Below are 11,749 nucleotides of genomic sequence, written 5' to 3'. Positions count from 1 at the left end.
GGCAGAGCTCTGTCATACCAGATTAATATACATCTGCCACCGGGGCTGAAAGGGGAGTACGAGAGAATGCCACTGAAATACCTGAATTAGATTATTTTTGCTTGATAATTCAAAGACTGAAAAGGAATAAACAATCAAAAAGAACTTTAAGTTGTACAAATCCCCAAACTTGCACCTCAGCATTTAGTGACGTTCTGTACGGTGTAAAAGCAGGGCTGGTTATCACTCAGCATCGCTTGATCTTTAATCAGGTATGTTGTGGAGAGAATATTGTTTGTCCCTTCACCTCTGTCACACCCTGCCATTGTCAAAGACTGGCTCAACAAATGATTTGAAAGCAGAAGTGTGCAGTTTCAGGTCGCTGCAGGTCTGGATCGTGTTTCTTCTCTCGGCAGGGTAAACACAGCATGACAGTCATCGCTGTTTTCCTCCCTCCACGGTTCAAACCCCACTTCTCGGGCCATGTCCACCACCTTCTCCGCAAATCCGGCCTCCTGTTCTTTGGTCAGGTCTAAGAGGTACCTGAGATACACAGGGGACACTGAGATTGATTTTCTCTGTCTCTTGCTCTCTCTCTCTCTCTCTCTCTCTCTCTCTCTCTCTCTCTCTCTCTCTCTCTCTCTCTCTCTACCTCTCTCTCTCTCTCTCAACAGTTTATAGCACAATGAAATCTGTGGCAAACAGGATATTTGATATTTAACGCTACATTGATACGTATTGCACGGGTTAACCAGTGATGGTAAACACTAAAATCTTTTTTTCCCCCTTTTTCTCCCCAATTGCACCCAGCCAATTACCCCACTCTTCCAAGCTGTCCTGGTCGCTGCTCCACCCCCTCTGCCGATCCGGGGAGGGCTGCAGACCACCACATGCCTCCTCCGATACATGTGGAGTTGCCAGCCGCTTCTTTTCACCTGACAGTGATGAGTTTCACCAGGGGGACGTAGCACGTGGGAGGATCATGCTATTCTCCCCAGTCCCCGCCCCCCCAAACAGGCGCTCCGACCAACCAGAGGAGGCGCTAGTGCAGCGACCAGCGCACATACCCACATCAGGCTTCCCACCCATAGACACGGCCAATTGTGTCTGTAGGGACGCTCGACCAAGCTAGAGGTAACACGGGGTTTTGAACTGGCGATCCCCATGTTGGTAGGCAATGGAATAGACTGCCACACCACCTGGATGACCCTAACATCTTTTTAAGTATTTATCACATACAGTATGTGGCAGAACAACCACACTGCCGACGAATGAACACACTCAAATATTTTCTCAGGTGGTTCCACACAACTGTATTAATTAAGTTATAAGAAACGTGGTTTATTAATATGCACTTGAGGAACTAGAAGTTACTTGAAACAGTCGCTTGGAACCACTCGACACAGCATTTCTAGCTAAGTCCATTTCATTTTTCAAACCCTCACTTGGCCAACTCCACGATGAGCACAGCGCCAGGCGCAGCGGTCCGCTTCAGCGCAGGGTCCAACTTGTGAACCAGGCTTCCCAGCAAGGGAAGGGGTAGAAAGGTGACATACAAGAAAATAAGAGACATGCTAAAGACGATATCAAAATACATACGGTACATGTTGGGTGAACTTGATTGTGTGTGCCCTTTGATGGACAAGTGACCTTTGCAACACACAAACACCTTACCAACCTTAAAATGAACTGAGTATAGACAATGAATGAATGGATTAATGCAGAAATCAAGATATGCTGGGAAGTCAAAGCAGTGTGCAGAAGAGATGAGAGGACTGGGTATGACTGCTGTGAGACATGCAGGTTAGGATGCTCTATTCTATACAGTTAAAGGTATCATGCATGAGGTCCTTGTTATTTTTAATGGTCTGATTGCCACAGAGCTCTAACCTGGCACCAAAGTAGATGCTGTTGAAGAGCTGGGAGTATTTCTGCTTCTCGGGTAGTTTGGAGAGGGAATCTAGAGGCAGGAAGGTCACTGACACCCCGTCCAGATGAATCAGATCTAAGAAAGAGAGAGCCAGACTGACAAAATAAATTCACCCAGCACCGTTTTCTGTCTTACACACAGGACGATTCTGAATGTAAAAAGCGGTTGTTTTTTTGTTGGTGTGGATGTTTTACCGTTAACAGTGACGGATTTGTGGTGAGCTTCCGTCTGTGAAGGCTCCGACTCCGTGGTTTTCTCTGTGTCAGGCTGAGAGGAAGCAGAGTGCTGCTTCCTACAGACCAAAGACTGGAACAATGCCTCGATGTTTGTAAAGGAGAAGTCCTGGGCTGTCTTTGGGGTCAGGGGCAAGGGAAAAAGAAGGGATCCATACTGTTGACATCATGTTCCAATCAAGTGGTTCTCAACTTTAGCCGTCTTAACCTCCAGTACTGGTGGTTCCCTATATTTTTTTAAATTTTGATATACTTTATTAATTATATTAGATAATTAAATATATTTATAATTATATTATTATTTAAATATTATAATATAATATATAATTAATCATAATGTAATATAATTATAATTTCAGTTTATAATATATTTTATATTCAGTTTATAATATATATTATAATATAATTATAATTTCAGTTAGACAACTCATGAATAAACTTTGGATCTCATTGGTAATTGCATTGCAATGATGATATAATTTTTATATATGTGTGTGTGAATTAATTTTAAAGCTCTTTGAATGGCTGTTGCAGCTACAAAAGCGCCATAAAAAATACAATTTGATTGATTGATTGATAATATTTATTTATTATATTTGCCCAGTAGATAATCAAATTCTCCTGCTGTTCCAGGTCTAACTGTTCAAATGGCTGGAATACCTGACATAACAGGTGAATGTAATTAGCAACAGGGTAGAATAGGAAACCAACAGTATTGGGGATCCTGAGGAGCAGGTCGCAAACCACTGTTCAATCCTATCAGGTAGTCCAGCAGTCTAATCAGGTGAACATAATTTACAGAATTAATTGATAGAGAACCAGCCACACTTTGGTCCCTGAGGAACGGAGCTGTTATGTAGAATCACAAAAAAATGTCAACTATGAAGATAATATGAATCATAGTAAGACGTGTAAACTATTGACAGTGTCAGGTTTTACCTTGACATGTTGCCCGTTCTGAGTCTGGAACAGAGTCTTGTTGTCGCTCTCGATGCCAAAAGAGAGGTAAGGACTGGACACAATGTCTCCCCAGTAACCCATCACTGCCACCTTCTCACCCCTCTGTAACACAGACACACACATACACACATATTGAAACATAAGGGCTGTGGTGTATCAGTAAATCAGGTACTGTCGGATACTTACATGGCTGAACACTCGGGTGGAAAGTAAAGTGGGGTTGGTCTTCTGATAAACGCCCTCCCTCATCTCAAAGGCCAAACCCCGTTCTCTCCACTGAAAGTACTGCTGTTTGTTGATGACACCACACTGTAGATCCAGAGCAAGCAGATAGAAGAGCTGTTTCACAACAACTAAACCTTAAGATTATGATGATAATAAAATAATCAACAATACTGCTAATACAATTTATATATTTATATCATTGACATAAAGGCTCGCCTCCTTGTCCAGTTCAGAGGGGGGGCAGATAAAATTTGGATAAATCTTTGTTATGTCTGAGTGTCGCAGTGAGCAGCACATCTAGTGAAACTTCTGTCAATGTGAAAACCGACTCAGATTGTGACTCTCATGCTGATGTTCAGATTACACAGATGCGAGTGACAGGTAGAGCATTGGCCACGCGTCACACACCCCTTTCTGGTGCAGCTTCATGGCGAGGTCCCAGTCGAAGCAGCCCCTCCGGGAGTCATAGCGCGTTCCCAGGTGTCTCCTGAGACGGCTGTCCCAGGCCCGAGTAATGGAAACGGCTCCAGAGGATGACAGAGGCTGAGTCCACGTCTTAAATATCCGGGCCAGCTCATCCCGCTCCTTGTACTTTAGGTTTTTGCAAATGACATGAGATCAACAGACCTTAATTGTATCGCTTTTTGAAGCACTTAGCACAATTTGGCATATATCATTAGAACTGAGGACCAGACCTACCTGTATTATAACTGATTTAAAGATACACCAATACACTGCTCAGCTGAGGAATAATGTTAAACGATTACCGTCTAAGTATTTTCAGTCAAAAGTTTTACAAAATCTGCATTCTTTTTCTAATCATTAAGGCAGTTTTCTGCTTTGTATCATGCTTAAACAATGTCTCCAGCTAAAACTGTAAAGCCTGTATTCTTGTGTGGGTCAGTAATTGAATTACGTGCTGCTGATATCCAGTCGCGTCAGGTAAAGAAAAAACATTCAGCTGACTGGGGTGGTTTAGAATGAGCTGAATTAAACTGAGGTGGTTCAGAATGAGCTGAATTAAACTGAGGTGGTTCAGAATGAGCTGAATTAAACTGAGGTGGTTTAGAATGAGCTGAATTAAACTGAGGGGGTTTAAAATGAGCTGAATTAAACTGAGGTGGTTCAGAATGAGCTGAATTAAATTGAGGGGGTTTAGAATGAGCTGAATTAAACTGAGGTGGTTTTAGAATGAGATGAATTAAACCGAGGTGGTTTAGAATGAGCTGAATTAAACTAAGGTGGTTTTAGAATGAGCTGAATTAAACTGAGGTGGTTCAGAATGAGCTGAATTAAATTAAGGGGGTTTAGAATGAGCTGAATTAAACTGAGGTGGTTTTAGAATGAGATGAATTAAATTGAGGGGGTTTAGAATGAGCTGAATTAAACTGAGGTGGTTTAGAATGAGCTGAATTCAACTGAGGTGGTTCAGAATGAGCTGAATTAAACTGAGGTGGTTTAGAATGAGATGAATTAAACTGAGGTGGTTTAGAATGAGCTGAATTAAACTGAGGTGGTTCAGAATGAGCTGAATTAAATTGAGGGGGTTTAGAATGAGATGAATTAAACTGAGGTGGTTTAGAATGAGCTGAATTAAACTAAGGTGGTTTTAGAATGAGCTGAATTAAACTGAGGTGGTTCAGAATGAGCTGAATTAAATTGAGGGGGTTTAGAATGAGCTGAATTAAACTGAGGTGGCTTTAGAATGAGATGAATTAAATTGAGGGGGTTTAGAATGAGCTGAATTAAACTGAGGTGGTTTAGAATGAGCTGAATTCAACTGAGGTGGTTCAGAATGAGCTGAATTAAACTGAGGTGGTTCAGAATGACCTGAATTAAACTGAGGTGGTTTAGAATGAGCTGAATTAAACTGAGGGGGTTTAAAAGAGCTGAATTAAACTGAGGTGGTTCAGAATGAGCTGAATTAAATTGAGGCGGTTTAGAATGAGCTGAATTAAACTGAGGTGGTTTTAGAATGAGATGAATTAAACTGGGGTGGTTTAGAATGAGCTGAATTAAACTGAGGTGGTTTTAGAATGAGCTGAATTAAACTGAGGTGGTTCAGAATGAGCTGAATTAAACTGAGGGGGTTTAGAATGAGCTGAATTAAACTGAGGTGGTTTTAGAATGAGCTGAATTCAACTGAGGTGGTTCAGAATGAGCTGAATTAAACTGAGGTGGTTTAGAATGAGCTGAATTAAACTGAGGGGGTTTAGAATGAGCTGAATTAAACTGAGGTGGTTCAGAATGAGCTGAATTAAATTGAGGGGGTTTAGAATGATCTGAATTAAACTGAGGTGGTTTTAGAATGAGATGAATTAAACTGAGGTGGTTTAGAATGAGCTGAATTAAACTGAGGGGGTTTATAATGAGCTGAATTAAACTGGGGTGGTTCAGAATGAGCTGAATCAAACTGAGGGGGTTTAGAATGAGCTGAATTAAACTGAGGGGGTTTAGAATGAGCTGAATTAAACTGAGGGGGTTCAGAATGAGCTGAATCAAACTGAGGTGGTTTAGAATAAGTTGAATTAAACTGAGGTGGGTTAGGATGAGCTGAATTAAACTGAGGGGGTTTAGACTATGGTGGTCCAGAAACATGCAAGCTCATCACACATCACTGGTTTACTCGGAGCAGTGTTGTGTCCAGGCAGGGGTGCGCGGGCGTCTCTAGGCAGTTGGTGACAGAAAGACGGAGCTGTGAGGCTGCCTGCTTCACTGTCTCCTCCGTATGGTTGCGAATCTCACTGTTCCCGAACACCTCCAGGAAAACTTCTGTCTTCTCTGGAAGTAAAACCAGGGGGAGGCTGTTGGTTAGGAGGCTTTAGGACACATGCACCTGCATCAGTGCTGACGCTGTAAAGTTCAGTTCAGACACACTCCACGGTAGTGCTGATCATCCAGACAGGAACAGACAGGTGAGGAAGTTTAACAGGGAATTATTTCAGCTCTGAAGGTCTGTTCACACCAAGTCTGATACGACAAAATGACTCCAAAGTACGAAATACTCGCAAGATGATTTTCTCGCACCAAAGCATTCAAACCAAGTCCGATGCGATTTTTGTCATCATTCTCTGAAAAAATGTTGGATAACAGAAAAAAAGTGCACAAGTCACAGCAGTGATGAGGAGTTTGTCATATCTTTTATCAAAGAGCAAATGAAAAATTAAAGAGGGCGATACTAGGTACATCACATTGTTAAAAACAGACTTCTACACAGGGAGTTCCACAGATTGATTCCGGAGCTGCAGTTGTACCATGGCCGGGCTGGGACCCTCCCTGAAGAGAGGCCGTACAAACTACCGGGAACCGATCGACCCAGAGCAGCATTTGGCCGCGTGTTTACAATGAGCTGAATTGTGTTTTACTATATATGTGGGCTTATTGTGTTAATAACAGAGCCATATGAAGCTGCGTAGGTCTGGCTTCATCTACGTCACTGTTAATACGAAGGGAAGCCCTGGCAGAGCTTCTCACTCACTCATTCTCTCTCTCACACACGCACACACACCTGTCGACCCGCACACCACTACTGTAGGCCTATTGGTGTCAGTAGTAAACTCAATGTTATTCAAAATAAAAATTCTTTTATAAAGTGATTTTTGGGATATTGGCACCATGCTGATAACCAAGCATTGTGGCGGTCAGATCAAGCTCCACTCACCCCACATTAACTGAGCACATCTACCAGATGGCCTCTTTCAGCTCTGCGTTTTTGTAACTTCTATGACTTTTATCATATAATTCCTTGTACTCTGACACAGTGTCATCAACAGCTCGACCGCCGTGTTAAGTGGTTCAAGTCACATGAGCGCTCTGTCACGTGGTTACAGTTAATAGCTTATTGGCCAGAGAGTTTTTTAAGGTAATTGAAAAACAAATTGAACCAGCTCCAAATAACCAAAAAAAAAAAACAAAAAACAAAAAACAATGCATTGTCACAGTACGATAGTTTTATACTCGGTGTGAAGGACCTCATAGAGAGGTTTTGTTTTAAAAACTCATCATGCATTTTATTTGTGCGAAAAATCCGGATTTGGTGTGAAAAGACCTTTACAAAGGAAACACTCGCCAACAATTTTAATTTGCTTTGTTTCAATCACTACCATACAGCAACCCCTGCTGATATTTACAAGCGATATGATATTTATCTGTAATTTTATGACATGTACTAGTCATATTTATTTACCATTTACTGCCTCAGCAGAGGCAGAGATGTTACACACAGCCCCTGTGATGTGAATGTGACCATGACTGTGTGTGTAGGTCTAAATGTGAACGTGAGACACTGTTGAAGGAGGACACACCGTGCAGTCCCATGCTTTCCTGGGGAATCAGAGCCAGGTAGAGGAGCATCAGCTGTCTGGCCACCACCTCCATGCTGTTTTCTATTATCCAAACCTACAGGGAATCACACACAAGTTACAGCGAGGACAGACACACACAGGTTTGAGTTTAAAGTTATTGGTTCGAGTCTTTGTTTCGACAAGCTAGGAAAGTGAGGGCAAAGTCTTCTCGCCCTTTATTTTCTTGGTGACGAAAGACATTGTGCAGCTCCACTTCCCCAGTCGAGCTGAACAATATACAACAGTAGAAGACCAAATGGCTCACATTAAAAAAAAAATGTTTTTTTGCATTGTTCAAGGCATTGCACTAAAAATCAGGATGGTGATGGGAGGTCGACCTTCCCTGAATCAGTAAAAATGGAGGTATAAAGTGAGTTTAAATGTCACAGACAAACTACTCCCTGCTATGGAATGAGGATTTGGCAAATGCGAACACTGAACTAGATGTTTTGGCCAAATCCGCATTCCATACCCCGCTGACGCCATAGGTCACTTGATAAATGGATGCAGGCTCACATGAAGGCCATCAATGTTTGTCCATGACTCAACATCTAAGGAAATCAACAACATACCTACTACGTTTGTTTGGAAAAATAGACACTGCCACCTAAAGAAAGAAATGCTTTCAGGGTCCAGAAAAGAAGGTGGATTTGAATTATTAAATTTGATTGATTTAAATAATATATTTAAAGGAAAATTGATTAAAGAATGTCTTAAAGCCCCAAATTCTATTTGGTATTTTATTCCAAACAATATTTTTAGAAAATATGGTGGTCTTGCTTTTCTACTTACTTGTAATGTTAACATTACTAAATTGCCTATAAAATTATCTAAATTCTATCAACAGGCCTCCTAGCTAGGAAATTATGTTACGTACATAACTTTTCCCATCATGAAACCATCATATGGAATAATGGAGACATTACTGTTGGACGAAAATCTATCTTTAAGCAAAATTGGATTGATAACGGTATTATTTATATAAGAGACCCCTTTGATGCCAACAGTTTAATGTTTGGTTATGAATAGGGCCCTACCAAATTCACGGTACATTTCGCTCAATTTCACGGACCTAGTTTCTCGAAAATCACAGATTTCACGGAATCTATAAGAAAAATGCGACATTTCACGGCAATTATTAAATTACACTTTTTATTCACACAGGGCCTGAATAGCCCAGCCTACTGTACACAGCATAACCGTACTGGTGGTTTAATGTAAGCATTGAGCATCCTGCGATGGTGCTTGGCTTCATGCTCTGTCTCTGCGATGAAAATACTTGTCCATGTTTTGACACGGCCCTCTCCGCGTCCAAAGAGTTCGTCGGGATTGACAGACAGCGCCACGCTACTTTAGCAAGATGTGGTAGCCTAGATTCGGAGGATTTCCAAAAAGCTAGCGCTAGTAAAGTTGTGTCCACCTCTTGTGCGATGTGTTTGTAGTTCGGCAATTCCAGCCTACAGTTTTTGTCAAATCCAGGAATGTCCGTGCTGAGTGAGTTTAAATCCACCGTCAAAATAAGTATTTGTGCAGGGTCAAAAATGCGCACTGCTTTCAGGAATTCGGCCGCTGGTTGTTTAAATCTACTTTGCGTAATGTTCTCGTTTGACTCGTCTCCGAACGACCTTGTGGTTCTTTTTCGGCAGCCCTCTTTTTGTTTCACTTTCCAAGTGACGCTGAATCGTTGCTCGTCGACTGTGATCTAACGAGATATTACAACTCGTACAAAATAATTTCCCGCCATCAGCGTTTAAAATATGTTTTCCAAACTCAATTACTCTGTCGTCTGCAGTCGTGTTTTTTGAGGCTTTAGATTTCGACATCTTCAGTACGTTAGGGCCTAAACTAACATGCTGGCGACAGCTAACTCAAACTATGCTAGTAACAAAAATGATCATTGCGACCACCCCGGATGCTCATTTAACCAATCAATGTCTTAGACACGTGAATGCTTTTATTCGCGCATCCAAAATGTCAATCATGTCAGCACAGTATTTTCTCAAACTGGTTGCGCACTTAAATTCTGCATTTCACTGCATTTCACGGCAAATGGTCAATTACACGGGAAGAGGCTGATTTCACGGTCCGTGACACGATTTTCACGGCCGTGAATTTGGTAGGGCCCTAGTTATGAACAATTCCTGCTATTTAAATCCATTCCTGTAACAAGCAAAGAGTTTAATTATGTAATGAAAGCTATTCCAAATGGGCTATCCCATTTAATGAAAAGTCATCTTCAATTTCAAGAAGCACTGAATATAAAACCGTCTTTGATGATCAATGGTATTGACATTAGAAATGCCAAATGCAATAATAAACATATATGTAACATATTCGAAGAAAGAAGAAAATTTACTGCTGGAGGAAAAGCTTTTTGGGACAACATCTTTATAGATACTGATTGGCAGAGGGCATATTACCATATAAATTCAGTATTACTAACAAGATTAAAGAAGTACACATCAAAATTTTACACAATATATATCCAACAAATCTATCTCTCCAAATTTGTAGATATTGAAAACAAATGTTATTTTTGCAACGATGAACCAGAATCTGTAACGCATTTATGCAACCACTGTATACATTCGGTTACTTTTTGGGCCCGAGTGAAAGATTATATATCATGTAAAACTAATTACAATATTGAAAATGAATGTAAAATGTCATTACACTTTATGAACATGATAAATGTGACATTGAATTCATTGTAAACTTATTGATTCTATACGGTAAATTTCATATACATAAATGCAAAATAACAAAAGCTGCCCCCAATTTTACTGGATTTTTTTATGTGAATTTAAAGAATATTGTAACGTGCATGGTACAATATATTAAGATTCTCAAACGTATATACACTAAAAAAGTAATAAAACTGTCGACCTCTTTAAATAATAAAGTGTATTTTCTCATAATTGTATATGAATGAAGTTTATTTACCCCAATTCTTGGTTTTTAATTCATTACTCTCGTCTATTATTTTCACTTATCATTTAAATTCACATTATTGCTTCTTTGTACACCATTATGTTGAGCACATGTCTGCACTGTTTGTATATTTGACAGGCTTACGTGAAGGCGATCCGTGACCTTTAACCCGGCAACAGTCTTCAGGACGTGTCGCGGATCACCACCGCCCACGAGCAGAATATTCCCCACCTCCCCCTGTCGCCCGGGGCCTGTGAAATGAAAATAACCACATTTATTAAAAATATCGACCCCCCCCCCCCACAACAGTTGGCACCCCCATTCACCACCTCCGTCTGTATTTAACAATACCACATGAGCCATAAGAATAGAGGGAAAACCCGTACCGCACGCAAGTCCCACCTGTGTTCCGGAGGTCTCGCGCGGGGCCGAAGCCCCACCAGGTGACGCAGCCGGCGCCCTCCAGAGCGCGTCCGGCGTTCATTCTCGGATGAAGCGGGGCGGACAACCCGCGTGGGCCCCTCCTGTCTGACGTGGCGTTCCTGCCGTCCCCCCCCCGGGAAGGTGAGAAGAGGTGAGGGGCCTTTTTTTTAACCCCGCTTATTAGCGTCTTGCGCCAAGCCAGGGAGAAACATAAGTTTACGGCCTGGCCGCTCACACAACTATCAGGTTACAGAACGTTATCCGCCCTTCCAAAAACATGTAATACGCCTGTAAATGCCGTCGGGGAGTAAGAGTTTATTTGAAAATACACACAAACTCACCTAGTGATGCCGGGTAGCTTGAGTAGCCGCTTGCAAGACACAAATAGCGTTAAGAGTTTGGGATGTGTTGCTAAGCAACGGCTTTTCTGCGCGGTGTAAACGCGCCCTCTAGCGTTGCTCCGTTGTCCGTTGCTCGACGAAAAAGTTAAAAGTTTAAATAGAGTTCAGTTTTATTTTAGTCTTCTAGCCAAGTAAGGAGAAGGGAGCCACTTTAATTTTGTCATTGTAGGGTTTACAACGAAATGTGTTCTCTGCGTTTAACCCATGCTGTTGTATAGGGGCAGTGGGGCAGCTAGAGCGCCTGGGGGACGGACTCCAGTTCTTCTCTCCGTTGCCTTGGTAGGTAGGTCTTTATTTCAAGCAAAATGGAAGCAAAATGTCATT

General features: G+C 41.5%; 1 protein-coding gene across 2 annotated transcripts; it reads right to left on the bottom strand.

Annotated features, from left to right (window-relative positions):
- Positions 1 to 349: 349 nt before the first annotated feature.
- LOC130127077 (dynein axonemal assembly factor 3-like) lies at positions 350 to 11,134 on the bottom strand. 2 transcript variants are annotated; one of them, XM_056296633.1, is made up of 11 exons: positions 11,004 to 11,134; positions 10,746 to 10,852; positions 7,632 to 7,725; positions 5,954 to 6,108; positions 3,736 to 3,918; positions 3,289 to 3,411; positions 3,082 to 3,204; positions 2,104 to 2,260; positions 1,870 to 1,984; positions 1,425 to 1,499; positions 350 to 522 (listed from the first exon to the last, which is right to left on the bottom strand). In XM_056296633.1, exons 1-11 carry the CDS (start codon positions 11,083 to 11,085, stop codon positions 354 to 356), a joined length of 1,383 nt encoding a protein of 460 aa, XP_056152608.1. In that variant the 5' UTR covers positions 11,086 to 11,134; the 3' UTR covers positions 350 to 353. The 2 variants fall into 2 exon arrangements, with proteins under 2 accessions (XP_056152608.1, XP_056152609.1); XM_056296634.1 differs by having other exon boundaries at positions 10,988 to 11,096.
- Between the last annotated feature and the right edge of the window lie 615 nt (positions 11,135 to 11,749).

The sequence above is a fragment of the Lampris incognitus genome, chromosome 17, assembly GCF_029633865.1.
Source record: "Lampris incognitus isolate fLamInc1 chromosome 17, fLamInc1.hap2, whole genome shotgun sequence".
In the NCBI taxonomy this organism is placed as follows: Eukaryota; Metazoa; Chordata; class Actinopteri; order Lampriformes; family Lampridae; genus Lampris; species Lampris incognitus.
The sequence above is the reverse complement of the archived record's forward strand: the minus strand, read 5'-3'. Positions and strand labels throughout refer to the sequence as shown.

Bases quoted from the DNA above. Each gene is read 5' to 3' on its own strand.
- LOC130127077 (XM_056296633.1), bottom strand. From the start codon at position 11,085: ATGAACGCCGGACGCGCTCTGGAGGGCGCCGGCTGCGTCACCTGGTGG. The intron at 1,985-2,103 runs GTAAAACATCCA...TCTCTTTCTTAG, and splicing joins CAAATCCGTCACTGTTAACG to ATCTGATTCATCTGGACGGG. The intron at 1,500-1,869 runs GTTAGAGCTCTG...CTTGCTGGGAAG, and splicing joins AGCATCTACTTTGGTGCCAG to CCTGGTTCACAAGTTGGACC.